This window comes from Vigna angularis, chromosome 6 (assembly GCF_016808095.1).
Source record: "Vigna angularis cultivar LongXiaoDou No.4 chromosome 6, ASM1680809v1, whole genome shotgun sequence".
NCBI classification, from domain to species: domain Eukaryota; kingdom Viridiplantae; phylum Streptophyta; class Magnoliopsida; order Fabales; family Fabaceae; genus Vigna; species Vigna angularis.
In genome coordinates, this window is record NC_068975.1 from 2119174 (window position 1) to 2136742 (window position 17569).

General features: G+C 35.8%; 1 protein-coding gene and 1 pseudogene across 1 annotated transcript; one reads left to right on the forward strand and one right to left on the reverse strand.

Annotated features, from left to right (window-relative positions):
• Window positions 1–61: 61 nt before the first annotated feature.
• LOC108319758 (pre-mRNA-splicing factor ATP-dependent RNA helicase DEAH1-like) lies at window positions 62–3244 on the reverse strand (annotated as a pseudogene).
• Window positions 3245–10075: 6831 nt separating this feature from the next.
• Window positions 10076–11371, forward strand: LOC108341387 (uncharacterized). The gene has a single exon (XM_017579075.2). The coding sequence runs from the start codon at window positions 10076–10078 to the stop codon at window positions 11369–11371; it is 1296 nt and encodes a 431-aa protein (XP_017434564.2).
• Window positions 11372–17569: the final 6198 nt, after the last annotated feature.

Consider the following 17569-nt stretch of genomic DNA (forward strand, 5'->3'; position numbering starts at 1 on the left):
TTTAATCACTTAAGAGACACGCGTAAACGTATCCCATGTTCAAGAGACATGTTTTTCTTCTTCCAAAAAGTGTCATTTATTTGTCCTTTTGTACACGGCCTGATCCTTGGGATACTTTTTTCGAATACGAGTCTTCAACATCCTTAAGCTGGTAATAGTGGCTTTAATTCCGTCACCTGTCTCATGTATTCCTTGGTTGTGAGTACTAGTTCATGGTATATAACCCATCTAGGAAGAACATCTGTCAGCCCTGCACTAGGATGTATGTGAACAGAATGTGGATGTTTGATAGTTCGATAAGATCCATTCTTTTGGAGTCGAGCAGAGTGAGGGAAAAACCCGGAAGTAATAGATGCCATCAAGAAATCTATTACTTCCGGGAAGTAAACCTGTATATAATTTGCATAACACACCATTGCGTTGAATAATTGGTCTCCTTCCAGGAATTGTAGACCTTTAGCAATTGAATATGGTCCCCAACATTTCCCGTGTGAAAATTCATCCTTGCATTGTCTGCATGTACTTGTTTATCCTTTGGACGGTAAAATATTGAGTTGCCAACAGAAAGCATAGCAGCAATTGAAATGATATCATCTGAACACTTGAATTTTTCTGAAGCCACTATCATTTTTGACAACATAGGATCAAGTGGGAACTCTGCCATCCGTCTACCGACCTTGGTTAACTCACCCAGCTTATTTAATGCACTTAATGCAAATAGAAGCTCCAAAGCTTTTAAAAAGTCCTCAGCAGGAGGAGGATCCATAAAATCAAAGTTCAACAAGTCATGAATACCAAGACTTTTTAAAGTCAAAACTACATTTGCAAGGTTAGTCCGCTGTATTTCAGGAACAGTGTTTTCCTCCAAATCATTGTGAAAATTATATGCAGTGTACAGTCGGAAGCACTTTCCAGGACCTGTTCTACCAGAACGACCTGCACTCTGATTGGCTGAAGCTTTTGAAATTTGAAATTGGAGTTACTAGCAAAGATTCTGTTTTGGATGTGAGGGACAGCGCTGGTCCTACGTTTCCACGTTACTCTCTTCTCGTCTTCTGTACGTTAAAGATTTTCCGATGTCAAAGTCAATTGAGAGCTAAGGCGTTTTTCTCAGACAGTAATGAATGTGTAGTAAATGCAACCTCTCTACCACTCACCCTGGATCTGTATTTATAGTTTTCGCTATAGGCTTGGGATTAGTGAAAAGTTAATCACGGCCCAATTCAGCCCAAATAGCTTTTAAACCCTACTTACCTTAAACTAGGATGATTAGTAACACAGCTGGCCGCCCTCACGCGTCTTGTCCTTGAGACCGGCCGATCTTGACGGGTCCCCGACCCGGGCAGCCGGCTTCGGGTGAGTTCTGAGTATGGGCGTGCGGGTGTCCGTCCTGCCATACATAACCTTTCACAATAGTGTGATCACAAGGTATATGGGCGGCCGCCCTACAATACCTAACCCTTCACCTCAATAGGTAGAAGTGTAGTTTCCTGGGTCTCATACGTTAATATGAGCGGCCGGTCCATTTGGTAATTCAATGACGTGGATGTCCTTCCGTACGACATCCGGTTCCTGCTGTTACAGATTCCATTCCTGTTCTAGGATTATAGCTTTTCATCTTACAGAATCCGGGATCAATGACATACTTGATCCCATCAATTGTCAATGACGTTTCTGCAATATTAGTTGCAAGGATCACCTTTCGTGCTCCTTCAGGAGTGGGTTCAAATATTTTAGCCTGTAATTCAGTTGGAAGATTGGCATATATAGGGCATATTATTAACTCAGCAATTTTAGTCCCCAACCGTCTAGTTCTATGCTTCAAGATTTCTTCTGCTGTTTCAATTTCTTCTTGTTCGGTAAGGAATACCAATATATCTCCACGAGGTTGTTTCACATGGATTTGAAGCGTGGTGACAATAGCAGCATCCAAGTAGTCAGCCTCAGGTGCTTCCGTGTAGTTTATTTCAACAGGATATCGTCTCCCTGGAATTCTGAATATTGGCGCAGAATCAAAGTAATCACTGAATTTCTCTGCATCAAGTGTAGCACTTGATATCAGCAACTTGAGATCAGGCCGGAATCGAGCAATATCCTTTACTAATCCAAACAAAATATCCGTTGAGAGTGTTCTTTCGTGAGCCTCATCCACCATCACAACACTATAACTTGCTAGATCAGGCTCACCAAGAAATTCCCTCAGTAACATTCCATCAGTCATATATTTCAGAATGGTTTTCTCTGATGTACAATCTTCAAAACGGATGGAGTAATCAACCTCATGTCCTAATTTAACACCCATTTCTTGAGAAACTCGGGCAGCAACACTCATAGCTGCAACACGCCGTGGCTGAGTACATGCAATCATTCCATGCTTCGTGTATCCAACTTCATGAAGATATTGGGGGATCTGTGTTGTCTTTCCAGAACCAGTTTCTCCAACAATTACAAGTATCTGGTGATCATGAACCGCTTGGAGCAATTCATCCCGATAGTGGTACATGGGTAACTTTTTCCTCTCCTCCTGAAGTGCCTCCAAAGCTGACATTGCTCTGAACTTTTCAAGAGAATCTTCCGGCTCTTCATAATCAAACTTATCTCCCTCCATTACTGATGCCTTTATAAAATCAATCTGGTCCTCAAACACATACTGATAATCATCAGAGACTTGTTTTTTATTCTTTGAACCATACTTCAGCCTTGCCTTTCCAATTTGATGTTCCTCCCAAGCCTCTTGTTCAGCAAATGGATTCATTTCATCCTCAGCATTTGGATCCCTGTAACGCTTCATACCCACAGAAAACCTCTTCTCCTGATTAACACCACCTTCCTCATCATAAGCATCTGGCATTCTATACTCATTCACATTGTCAGCCTCCTTTGTGCGCTTCTTCACAAGTTCATGGATCTCTTTCTTGTATCTCAGTTCACGATATTCTGCTTCCGAAAGCTTCACGCCTTCAAACAGATATTGCTCATCTTCTATTTCATCTCTTAGTTCTTCTAATTTCTTTTCCTCCCTTTTCTTCAAGTATTCTTGCCTTGAAACCTTTCTCAAAACTTGAATATCCTCCGGCTGTGTAGCACTAGATCTTCGAATTGCCTCTTCTTCCTCCTTTCGTAATAATTTATGTTCAGTCAACTTCCGTGCCCCAGCTGCATCTCGATCTCTCATATCCTGCTCTAATTCTTCCTTCTCTCTTTGATCTTTCAACCTTTCTCCTTTAGATATATTTCCCTTCATCTCCCAATGAATTCGGGATTGTGAATTAACTGTGGAAGAACAAACAAGAAACTTAGAACCAATTAGAATGAATTAGACTAATTCCAGTAAAGGAGTCCGGGTGAATAAATGAGTTAGGATTTTCTCTCTCTTGGGTCTCTTTTATATAGGTTTGATCTGGTTTAAATTCTGAATCTTCTCTTAATAAAATCTTTTATTTTATATCTAATATTTTATATTTGATAATATATTTTTTAATTCAAAAAAATTAGATAAATATTATTTTTTTGGTGATATTTACTGATAGAGTTAAATAAGTATTTAACAATGTTAAATAACATATTTTAAGATATATTTTCTTCAAATTATCTTTTAAAATATGTAACAGATTTAAACTTGTCCAAAATTACACAAAAGTCTAAAAATTTTCTTCGATTACACTTTAGCCTTTTCTTTTTTTTCAAATAAATTCAATCGTCACATATTCATTTTAAATGAATCGCACATGAATCTCATCAAAATTTTAATATTTAAAGCATAAATATAAATATGCAAGGTTAAGGAGACGATGAAAGAGATGGATTAAACACATCAAGAAAACCAAATAACACATAATTCATTTAATATTATAACTCAACACAATTTAAATCAAATTAATGAAAAGAGTCTATTTATTATGTATATTTCTTTTTTAAGAAAAACTCAATTGAAAATACTTAAAATCTAATAATCAAATTGAAATTTTCAAACAAATATAAAAACAAATATGAAAATCAACCTAGAATTTAAACCAATTATTTAATATTCTTCTAAGACTATCTATAGTTAAATATTATTGTTCATTAGAATAATACTATATTAAGACTAGTGTGTGAGTAGGTTGATGATGGATCAAATATGAAATATATATCAAACTTTCACATGAACATATAATTGAGAAGTTAGTGATGTATAGAACCCTAATTACATAAATAAATAGTTCAAATTGTCACCAGACTTTCTGGAAATGACTAGGGTATATACAATCCTACGACTTACAATTTTCTATAAATATTTTTTTTCTTATTCATTTGTGTATTTTATTGTTTAAAAGTTAGGTCTGTGCTTCATGAACAAAACATCTAGAACGAGACGAGGTACTGTAATAGAAAAAAAAATCAAATTCAATTCAATGATGCGTATGGTTTTCGTTTGACTTTGAATGGCAATCAATGATTGACTACTACTTAGAATTAATATTTTCTTTTTCTTCTGTACGATAACTGGTTTATGGAATTCCTTTTTCTTTTGGTAATCAAAAAAGTGATTTTTTGCCAACAAGGTAAACTCACTTTCTGATGCATGTAAAAATGTGTTTAAACTTAGGGTTCATACTGTGTTTCTTTTATCTTTTTAATGTATCTAAAAAATAAAGATCAATGTGTTTCTTGATACTTTATTTTACAAAAATCAATAATATTAATAGAAAAATTATTAAATTTTTGTTAAGTTATCAATTTAGACTGTTTTCATGAAATAAAAAATGTAATTTTCTTTGGTACTTTTTTAGTGGTTAGCCTGTCAAGTCATTCTAACGGAAATAGACTGTAATTTTCAGTTAATCACCAGAGAGATCAAAATAAATCAGATTATAAAACTTTTGTCGCTTGTATATACTTTGTTTATATCGGAGAGAAGAGATAAAAAAGTAAACAGAAAAAAAGTTGTTACTATGGGTCTCGACAAAGCTTGGGTCTCGACAAAGCTCTCCGCGGTCGGTCGTCCTCCGTGGTCGGTCGACAAAGTTCTCCGCGGTCGGTCTCGACAAAGCTATCCGCGTTCGGCCTCGACAAGCTCTTCTGCGTTCGGCCTCGACACAGCTCTTCGCAGTCGGTCTCGACAAAGCTATCCGCGTTCGACCTCGACAAGCTCTTCTGCGTTCGGCCTCGACACAGCTCTCCGCGGTCGATCTCGACAAAGCTATCCGCGTTCGGCCTCGACAAGCTCTTCTGCGTTCGGCCTCGACACAGCTCTCCGCGGTCGGTCTCGACAAAGCTGGCTGTTCGGTCTCGACAACCAAATAAGAAGACTGTGATTGAATGCTCCCATGAGTGATGGGCAAATAATTGAAGGAGAAAGTGGAGGGTCCCTCCACCTCTAGTGCGCCAGCCATTACTAAACACCATCATTACCTTCTCAATGGACTGTGCATAAATAACTGATTAGGGAATATTCCCTAAAAGGAGATAAATAAGAGAAGGTATGCATCTTTTCTGATACAATGATAAACGGGTAAAGAACACATTCTGACTTGAGCGTCGGAGTTTTTCCATTGCAGGTCCACCCCATTACACCAGACACCGGCAGCAGGAAGAGAAGCAGTCGGAGACGAAGGGAGGAGCACGCATCAACAGCAGGAAGAGGAGTGTTTCGGGACTGTAGCGGCAGGAATCCTCTCCGTTCCAGTTCGGCAGAAACAAAAGTTAAAAGTAAATAGTTTAGATTAAGAAAAAAAGAGTTAAAAGTATAATGTTGGTACTTGATAGTTGGTTTGTTGTATTTTAAAATAAATTTTAAATTAAAATAAAAAATTATTATAAATTCAATAAATAAAAATGCATATTTCAAATTAAAATATATTTATAAGATATCAAAATTTAATTTAAATTCTTAAATTGATTTATTATTTTAAATATTTATTTCTATAATATAAAAACATATATTAATAAAATATTCAATTATTTTATTTTATCAATTATTTATTACCATATAAATTATATAAATAAAATATGAATAATATAAGTACTAAAATATTTATCAGTTTTCTACGAACATGTAAATTAAATGTTTATGCAAAATAAATCATAATAAAATCTTAATAAATATAATTAATTATTATTTCTAACATAATCATTTATCTATCTTTCTATTTCTATTTCTATTTCTATTTCAATATATATATATATATATATATATATATATATATATATATATATATATATATAACTAATTATACTCTTACAAATTGCAAATTAATTATCTGATTTTATATGGAAAAGTATATTGTTTATATAAAACCAATAGATATCTTGGAAGAAATATGGGCGGGGAAAAGACTCAAATTTTAAGATCCAATAATATAAATTGATATTGTTTTAAGTTTATTTAAAAGGATTTATTTGAAATTTAAATTTAAATTTTTGGATTTTAAATCCAATTCACTTAACTGGATTTAGATTACACCATTTTTTGAATTTAAAAATTTAAATTTCAATCCATTTAATTGAATTTGGATTAGATTTATATTCTATTGTTTTTTGATTTTCAAAATCTAAATCCTGATCCACTTTATAATTTAAATAGTCTTTGGACTTACGGATTTTGTACAGCGGAATCCTGATCCACTTTATAATTAATAATCAAAATAATAATTAAGCCTCGTTACAAAAAAAAAATGGAATTGAGGTGTACAGCGGAGTACATTCTTGCCAAATATAGACTGTTTACATAATCGCATGGGTGTTGCTCCCTAAGAGTACTTTCACAATTTATTTTTTTATAAACCTCTATTTATTAAAATATTCCACGTTTTCATATTATATATATATATATATATATTATTGTTTTTACTCTTAGGGGATGATATTGTTTGAAGGATTAATATTTTCCTTTCGTGTATATGTTTTCAAGTTGGTCTGTGGATATTAACAAAAATATTAAATGTATATTGTAACATTCCAAAATATAATAATAAATCATATAATAGTAGTAACAGAAATAATAAAATAGAACAGTTATAGATTATGAGATATAAAATATAAATTTTACAGTCATCCAAAATAACCGTAGAATTTAAAACTTTTAAATATAAAAGAGTATTCCAAAATTATATGCTAAAATAAATAACCTAACTAAACTAAACAAATGCATCATCGCCCTCCAAGGCCTGCTTTAGAGGCACCTCATTTCCCTCTGCTCACATCCATCGGATGATCATTGCAAAGAAAGAACACAAAACATACAAAATACAAACAAAAGCAGAAGGGTGAGCTAGATATAAAGGAAAACATACAATTCAACAACACAACATACACAAGATAATTCAAGCAAAGTAACTAAATCAAACATCCTAACATGTTATATTCTAGACTTGACTTGTCCAGACTTAGAATGATTGTCGAGCTATGGCGGGTCATGCCTCATGGTGGTCTTTACTGCTTTGCAAAACCATTGCCAATGAGTTTCACCCTACCACACTCACGAGGTTAGTTTGTACCACACCTTGGAGCATACTCGAAGCCTCCAAGACTAAGACCTCTTGCTACTCCTCACGACATGGTTCAATCTTCTCTACTTGAGAATGAAAGACCATTCGAGTTTCAAGATAACCCCCAAGACTGAGCTCCTGCATTCATTCTAAACAACTAGGAATCTCACCAAGAGATTCTATACTGAAGCTTACATTCACCACTTTGATTCACATACTTATACTTGGACCATGACTCGTAATCATACACCATATTTATACATCATACAGGCTTTACAATTCATTCAGGTTCAGTGAACACAAGAAAGAAACAGGTGAACAATAACCTAGACCATTCGCACAACGCACACATTTGCAGAGCGAACTCAGAGGTTTCTCGCACAGCGACCCAACTCGCTGTGCGAATCCTCAAATAGAGGGTTTCAAGATAACCCTTATAACCATTCACACATCGATTAAACTTGTTATGCGAATATAAAGTGTTTATGGATCAATTTCTACTCCAAAACATCAAATTTATCAACTTAGAGACTCAAATCCCATTCTACCACTTTTGGCACTATTTTCAGCCACTTAAGGACTCAAGCAAGTCCTAATTGACCTATCTAACCTATTCTAACTTATCAATACAACCTATAACTCCTAATTCAAAATTTCACTACCCTACTTCCTCAAAACTTACTTAAAACTAGCATACTTTACTCAACTTTCTCATAAATCAATCTCATCCAGATTTTAACATTTCATCTAGTCTATAACATCAGAATCATCATCTAAAATCAGTTCATATTCATAGTTTCTTCACACACACTTACAACAGCCACAATAATCACATTCATTATAACATCAAAGTCAATAATTTAGCTCATTATATATATAACTAACATACTCTTCACACATGCACAATATAATTAACTAAACAGAGAAAAAATCAAGCTTCCCTTACCTTAGAAATATACAGCCCAACTCAAGAAAACCCTAAATCGATGCTTGCACCGCAAGGTAACTCTAGGAAACCCTACAAATCACTAATTGGTGATAGAGAACAACTCTTAGAACCTAAATTGAGTTGAGAATTGAAGAGGGAAACTACTAGATACATGCAAACAGAAACAATTGCATGATCAAGGTTAAAAAACGTACGGGGAAAAGGGAAACACGACTTACTGACTCAGAATAAGAAATTGATCGGTCTAGATTGTTGCCCTTGACACTAGGATCGTCTAGGCGCTTCCTGATCGTTAATCAGAGACTCCAATCGTGAGAAAAGTTAGAGAGAAGGCAAAAAAAGAAAAGGAAATAGCATTTTAGAGAGATAGAGGTGATTTAGATAATGAATCGAGCTTTAGAAATTTCTATTTATATTATAAGATTATTTTAAAAATAAAAATGTTCGTCTCATTATTTTAATATACTTATCTATTCTAATACTCTATTTTCTAAGTCCTTACATATCTTTAAATAGTTTTTTAACTTCAACGTTTATAAATTATATAATTTAGATTTATTGATTTTTTTTAGAATAAAATATGTTAATTACTATGAAATAAATTATTTATTTAAATATTAAATAATTTTATATTTTAAAAATAGTAATATTGATAATATATCTTTTAGACGATTGTGATAAATATTATTTTTCGTTCAAAATTTGTTAAGATTTTTTAACTAATTTAATGATGTTTTTTCTTATTGATATTAGTCGATATTGCTTTCAATCGATGTTAACCATAATTATTTAGGTTCATATTGATGAATTTATTTTACATTGTTATTGAATGAGGTTTTGTCCATAACTTTTCGATTGATATCAACTTAAAAGTTTTCCTAATTCATACTAGTCAAAACAAATTCTAATTAATATTAGTTAAAAGTTTTCCAAGTCAACATTAATAAAAAACTAACAAGCTATTTGACAAGTAATGATATTGCCGTCGTTAATAAAACAAATAATTACAGACATTGACAAGAAAAAAATAACGACAGTGTACATCAATTAAAACAATCTAGTTCATAAAAATATTCTTTCTTAGAAAACCTTGACTTATGATGTCTAATGAAGAATAATAGTTGTTTACAACAATATAAGAACGTAAAACGAAAAATAACTTGTATCGTATAAAATATTAACCGAACCGAACGGTTACAAACAACCAACCGGATATTCAGGTAATCTGTTTATATTTTATTCTGTTTATATTTTATTGGGCTTATATCAACAGCTTAAGATCCATGAGGTAAATTATAAATACAAAGCCAAGGCCAAAGGCCAGGTACGTTCCGCTTACGCATTATTTACTCTACGTTATTCTCCAATACTCAGTAGTGATAAACATTCACTAAACATTCAACCAAGAGCCGAGGCTCTTCAAATCACACGCCTAACTTGGGCGTCGGAGTACCTTTTGCAGGTACATCCACCCTCGTTCAAAAGGAGACCGATCGGCTTGCGTCAACACCGATCGACCAACAGCTGGAGTTTGGAGGCGAGCGAGCGGCACAGGCGCATCAACAGGTTAGTTTCTCGGTCCCAAAACCTTCCACCGAAACATTTTGGCGCCCACCGTGGGGCCGAGCGGCAAACCCAAATGGTGACCACGAGGAGCATGGAGGAAGAGCAACACACCAGAGATTTGATAGCGCAGATGCAGGCGCAAATACAGGCACAGGCCAGAACCATACAAGCACAAACGCACGCACAACAGGAGATGCAGCGACGACACGCAGAGGAAATTACAATGTTGAGAGCAGAACGAGGTCGTGTCGAGCGGTCAACTCAACACTCGGAGTCCACAGCCGATCGGGGTAACAACCAACACAATGATAACGCTGGAAGTCGTAATCAGCAGCCATCTCGGCATACTGACCCGAACGATCGGGGAAGAAGGGAACCGTCCCCCTTACGAACCGATCGGCCCTCCAGTCTGCTCCCTTTCACTGCGATCGTCATGCAAGCTCCAATGCCAGAGAAGAACCCTCCTGTATTGGATAAGTACGATGGCTCGACAGACCCCGACAATCATCTCAGGATTTTCACCAATGCAATGGTGTTCTACACGGACAGTGATCCGGTTATGTGCAGAGCCTTCTCCTTATCACTCAAGGACGAAGCATTAGAGTGGTATAACACTCTTCCCCCAAACACGGTGGATTGCTTCGCCACTGTGGAAAATCTTTTTAAAAGGCAATACGCCTCCAATCGTAATCAGGAAGTAACGCCAGCAGAATTGGTAAATACTAAGCAGGAAAAGAAAGAAACTTTGAAGGCCTTTATGAAAAGGTATATGGAAACTGCACGACGAGTCAAAGAGGTAAGTCAATCTTTTATCATCACCACTTTGCCTTCCTGTCTAAAACCAGGGTACTTTGCTGAGAAGTTGTATGCGCGACCCCCAAAAACAATGGAGGAGCTCCAAGAACGGATAGCCGAATTCATCCGCATGGAGGACATGCGAATTTCACAAAGAAAGCGACAACAAGAAACTGAGGCAAGTGGAGGTAGAAAGGACGGTAAACGACCGTTCGACAATAATGGTAAAAGCGGGGAGTTTTCCCGAACATTTAAATTTAATCATTATACACCCCTCAACACACCTAGGGCAAAAGTTCTTGAAGAAGCTCTAAACGCTGAACTTCTCACACTCCAAACGAAACCATCTCCAAGATACGCAGATGAAAGGAAGCGCTGTCATTTTCATCAGAATCGTGGACATACTACAGAAGAATGCATTACGCTCAAAAACGAAATAGAACGTCTCGTTCGGGCAGGACACCTCCGTAAGTACATACAGGAAGCAAGAAGAAGTCCCGAACGAGCGTATCGGAAGAACGAACGAAGGCGAGACTATAGTCGTAGTCCTGCTCGCCATCGTGAACGATCGGTTCGCGGAGTTATAAACTGAAAATAAGAATCCCAATCTCTATTTAATGTCACGTTTAAATTCTTGATTTAGACTTTTGTTATTTTACTAAACTTTCGTTATGCAATGAATAAAACCGAGCAATTCACGCTCGACCATCGGTTACCAATTTCGATCAAGAATTTCAGCTCAAAGCAGAGGTAAAACCCTCTCAAAGTCGAACGGTAAAGCCCGTTCCCTAGGAAGCACTCCTAGGTCGAAGACCGAGCGGTAAATCCCCCTCGGGCAAGAGGTAAAGCCCTCTCAACGACGAACGGTAAATCTCGTTCACTAGGAAACACTCCTAGCTCATAGCAGAGGTAAAACCCTCTCAACGACGAACGGTAAAGCCTGTTCCCTAGGAAGCACTCCTAGGTCGAAGACCGAGCGGTAAATCCCCCTCGGGCAAGAGGTAAAGCCCTCTCAAAGACGAACGGTAAAGCCCGTTCCCTAGGAAGCACTCCTAGGTCGAAGACCGAGCGGTAAATCCCCCTCGGGCGAGAGGTAAAACCCTCTCGACAAATGTCGAAGGCCGAGAGGTAAATTCCTCTCGGTTCCTATTGAAGGTCGAGCGGTAAATCCCGCTCGGTTAAAGGATGAAGGTCGAGAGGTAAAACCCTCTCGACAAATGTCGAAGGCCGAGAGGTAAATTCCTCTCGGTTCCTATTGAAGGTCGAGCGGTAAATCCCGCTCGGTTAAAGGTTGAAGGTCGAGAGGTGAAACCCTCTCGACAAATGTCGAAGGCCGAGAGGTAAATTCCTCTCGGTTCCTATTGAAGGTCGAGCGGTAAATCCCGCTCGGTTAAAGGTTGAAGGTCGAGAGGTAAAACCCTCTCGACAAATGTCGAAGGCCGAGAGGTAAATTCCTCTCGGTTCCTATTGAAGGTCGAGAGGTAAATCCCGCTCGGTTAAAGGTTGAAGGTCGAGAGGTAAAACCCTCTCGACAAATGTCGAAGGCCGAGAGGTAAATTCCTCTCGGTTCCTATTGAAGGTCGAGAGGTAAATCCCGCTCGGTTAAAGGTTGAAGGTCGAGAGGTAAAACCCTCTCGACAAATGTCAAAGGCCGAGAGGTAAATTCCTCTCGGTTCCTATTGAAGGTCGAGCGGTAGAACGCTTTCGGTTCCGCCAACGCAGCCTCCCCAAAACTCATCAGTCCTATAGTTAACCACGGCTAAAGCCGACCGCTTAACTCGGACTTGGGGGGCATGTATCGTATAAAATATTAACCGAACCGAACGGTTACAAACAACCAACCGGATATTCAGGTAATCTGTTTATATTTTATTCTGTTTATATTTTATTGGGCTTATATCAACAGCTTAAGATCCATGAGGTAAATTATAAATACAAAGCCAAGGCCAAAGGCCAGGTACGTTCCGCTTACGCATTATTTACTCTACGTTATTCTCCAATACTCAGTAGTGATAAACATTCACTAAACATTCAACCAAGAGCCGAGGCTCTTCAAATCACACGCCTAACTTGGGCGTCGGAGTACCTTTTGCAGGTACATCCACCCTCGTTCAAAAGGAGACCGATCGGCTTGCGTCAACACTGATCGACCAACAGCTGGAGTTTGGAGGCGAGCGAGCGGCACAGGCGCATCAACAGGTTAGTTTCTCGGCTTGCGTCATACTAATATTGATTAAAAGAAGTCGTTGATGTGATCAGAATTGAAACTTAAATGCACAAGAATAATTAGTTACAAGACATATGATTAAAGTTAGAGAAAGGGAGCAGCAAGTTCATCAAATCCAACAAACTTCAAAGGGTGTTCTCACTAGGAACAACGTTAGAGAGTTTGAAGAGGATTTTTACAGATTTACGAAAACAATAAGAACTCTAGAAAATGTAAATATGATGTAAAGGACATTAATTCTAAAATATATAAAAATTATAACATATTTTGGGATTAATTAGTAAATAAAAGACTTGTTTGGTTTGTGCAATAAGAGTAGTCTAGGATCGAATAGCTAACCATACATATAATGTAAATGTAATCTCACATGGGTAGCATGGATTCATCTCCTTAAGCCACTTGGACTTTTGAAAATCTGAGTTCTTTTAGCGAGAGTGTTGCATGCTTAGTTAACTTGTCCTAAGTGACCTCTCTTTTTCTTGCTTTCTAGAAGAATTAAGAAGTGTGTCCAAAGAACACCTTAAGGATCCTAGCCAGCATAAGAGTTCTGTGTACTTGATAAGGTAATTACCATACTACATTGTCCCTCTTCATTCATAGTTTTTTGTGTTATCATTTATTTTGTTCCAATTTCATTTTTCTTCATTGTTTCTTTTTTCTCTTTTTGTTGTTGTTGTTATAAGCTTTCCTTCCTTACTCTATCCACCACCTTTAGCTTGCTAGGAACACCCTAAAATACAAAAATACCTCTTGGCCTACAAACACCAATAAGCAAAACTACATTAGCTTTCCTCCAATAAAGCATCACTATAACTTGTTCCAACCATAGGCTCTTAACCTTTCTTCCTCTAAGAATAACTGAAGAACATAGTTAAGACTCGTCTTGAATCATCCAAAAACTTTTTGAAGTCAATTTAGAACCTATTATAAACATTCTTAGGGCTAGCTAACCCTCATATAAATATAAAAAGACCACACAACGACAAAAATCATAATATTTGAAGCATAACTTGATTTTTGTTGCATATTGAGGCTTGAAGAATGATCCTTTCTTGACATTCTTTGTGAACCAACTAATAAGAACCAGGGCATTCTGATATTCAGATTAGAAAATGATATTGATGTCACATGAAAGATGAGAAGATGAATGATAAGTCATGGGTATAATTGTCACATGTTACCCTCATAAGATAAAAATAAGGTTCTTATAACTCAACTCCACAAAACTCTTAAGAGAAAAATCAATTTTAAGTCAAAATTCATAAATATATCTCATTATATTACAAAGTGCATCCTTTAATAAGATGAATTAGGCTACCCTTTGAATTCCACATTAATTCTGAATGAGTACTCTTTAATACTCACTAATATTGCATTTAATTCCTATTATACGAATCATTATTTCCTATATTTAATTAAAAGATAAAATTACAAAGAAAAATCAAAAGACACTCAAGATCATATCATTTCCTCCTTCTTCAAGTACATTCTTGCATACTATTAATTGATTGAGATCAAATAATAAGTTGTAACATCATCTTTATCCTTATATTTGATTTCCATTTTGTTTGTCACTTTTTTTTTGTTTATTTTTCTTTTTCTCTTTTCTTTTATATTTTTTCTTGAATTTCTTTTCCTTTGAACTCATTTTCTTTAATTTCTATTTCTCTCAACACCTTTTCTTCTAAGTCCTTTTCCCTCAACTCTCTCAACCATATTTCTTTAATTTTGTTTCTCTCAACTCCTTTTCTTTAATTTCTTTCACTTCACTATTTTACCTTTTTATGTTTTTATTTTTCTTCTTCTCTCTCTCTTTCATCACAATATGAGCATTTCTTTTTCAATATTCATCAAACATTTTCTCTTTATCTCTATTCCTTTGCTATTCCTTTTCTTTCCTTTTTCTCTCCTCAAAATTCTCTTTCAATTTTCTCTCTATTTGTGAAACAAACTCATAAGCAAAAAATTTATGGTAGGCATTGAGTTAAGGACCCTACTAACAAGAAACCAAGGAGGACCATTCTGATATTGAGTTTGGGGAAGGATATTGATGTCACATTCAATAAAGATGAGAAGGTGAGTGATAATTCATGAGTATGATCATATCATAGGTTACCTTGATAAGATCAAAATTAAGTTTTTATAGCTCAGAACTACAAAAGGTTCTCACAAAGCAAATCTTATTTCTTTTTCAAATTCATATTTATATGTAGGCGCGTGTGTGTATGTATATCATTACATTATAAAACACATCCTTTTACATATGAATTAGGCAAGATCCTTTGAATTCCATGTTAATTCTCAATAAGTAATCTTCAATACCTACTATTATTGTATATAATTCCTATTGTATAAAATCATTATTTATTATATTTAACTAAAAGATAAAAATTACAAAAAAAAAAATTCAAAAGAGCTCTCACAATAATATTGGTTCCTCTATAACTGACATCATATGAAAAATTGTCTTTCTAAAATTAGCTTGAAAAGTTTTATTGAATATTGATTAAGAAATAATCTTGATCTAGGTTGTCCAAAACCAAATCTAATTAATGTTAGTTGAAAAATAATCATAACTCACATCCACTAAAAATCGTACTTCTCCAAAAATACGATGAACTATGGCGAACATCACGAGTAAACAAATTTTAATGATGTTGATCAAAATATAAACACGTTGTGTTTGTTCTAAAACAACCTTAATCAAAATTTATTAACAAATGTTAAGATTATAAAATTCAAATGTCAACCAAGACAAAATATCTCATTTTCAATTAGTTCAAGACATCTTGATTAAAATCAAATTTACGAAAAAAAAAACATAAATTTGAAAGTGTAAAAGTTTAAATTTGTACCTTTTGGTGTGTGAATTTTAAATTTTATAATTTCAAGTAATCAAGCACAACTCTTAATTTTACTTAATGCTTGAAATCATTTGATTATGTTAACTTAAAATGTGTAAATACCGAATTGATAATATCGTCGATCGACATAGAGACGATCGATCCAAGTTAAGCGAATATTAGTGTATGATCAGTAGATTAGTACCATAAATGCAATTAGGAACCTATTGGGTTGTAGCTAGGCCTCCTCTAAAAGCAAAAGCCTGCTAAGGGGACTATAAATTTGGTGTGTAAGTAAACATTAATTACTCTTTGGATAACCTGCATTAATTACATATGAATATGAGTATACCAACCACTTACTTGAGTGCCAAAGTTCATTTTGCATCTAACCGAGCAGTCATATAAAGTGAAGAGAACAAATGTAGTTGCATTATATAAAAGTGATTGACACATGTGGACAATTATAGGATCTTGGAGATTAAGGGTATTCTCAGTCCTACAAGAACATTTTGACAACCATCATGGGGTTGAGAAAACTTTTAATCTCAATGGTGACCACAAGGAACATGACGAGTAATGGAGTAATAGTGGAAGAAATAGAAGAGTAGTTGGATTCCATGGTAGTGGTGTAGGAAATTAGGAGAATTGAAGAGTTTGAAAAATAGAAGCATTAAAGAGTTAAACACCCTTCGAGCTGAGAACGCTCGCATGAGACAATAGATGGATAACCTAAAGTGCACGTTGCCCAAGGCTACTATCAAAGGCAAAAGGAACCCAACACAACAACACAGATAGGAGACCGAACAACCTACAAAAGTAATTATGGGGCTAGTCGAGAATATTGACTTCAACTCAACTTTGGCCAACCCGTCTCAGCATTGACACTCATTTACAAAAGAAATATGGAAACTCTCCAACCAAACAACTTGAAAATACCATCCTTTGAAAAGTATGATGGGTCCACCGACACCGATTAACATATCAATGCCTTTGTCACCCTTATTGGTTTATATATGACACATGATGTTGTTTGGTACAAATTTTTCCCAACATCCCTGATAAGAATGGTGCTTAAATGGTTCACATGCTTGTCGCCCAATTCCATTGACTATTTGGAAACGATCGTGTCAAAGTTTGGAGTGTAGTTCACCACGAGTCGACCTCATCACTTGACATTCATCGTGCTCATGAACATACGCCAGGGTAAGGATGAGTCGCTAAGAGTGTTTATGGAACGTTTTGACAAGGTGACTCTAGAATTTAGAAATCTAAGTCCCAAAATAGTTATGCATCATATGGTAACAACACTAACACCATACCCATTCTCAGATAGCTTATGTAATTAAAGGACCTTAAAACTCGGGTTGCCAAAAGTAATTGGAGGACTTAAGGGACTTCTGAAAGCAAGTTAGTTCGGAAGAAGCAACCGACAAAAAGAATGCTCAAAAGAAGAAAAAGCAGGGACATCACATCGAGACGCTTGGTCACCTAGGGATTTGATGATAGTTTCACAATTCATAAATCATACCCCTTTTAATACAGCCCAATTACGCATCTTAGATGAATCACTCAAAGTTTAATTCCTAGCTTCTCCAAGGAAATCTAGGATGCCTCCAAATGTCGATGGAAGCAAACACTATTAGAAGCAAACATTGTTGGTGCCATCGCAATTTGGGACACATCATAGAGGAATGTGTCGTGCTCAAGGACAATATTG

Coding starts and splice junctions, on each gene's coding strand:
- LOC108341387 (XM_017579075.2), top strand. CDS start 10,076: ATGGAGGAAGAGCAACACACCAGAGATTTGATAGCGCAGATGCAGGCG.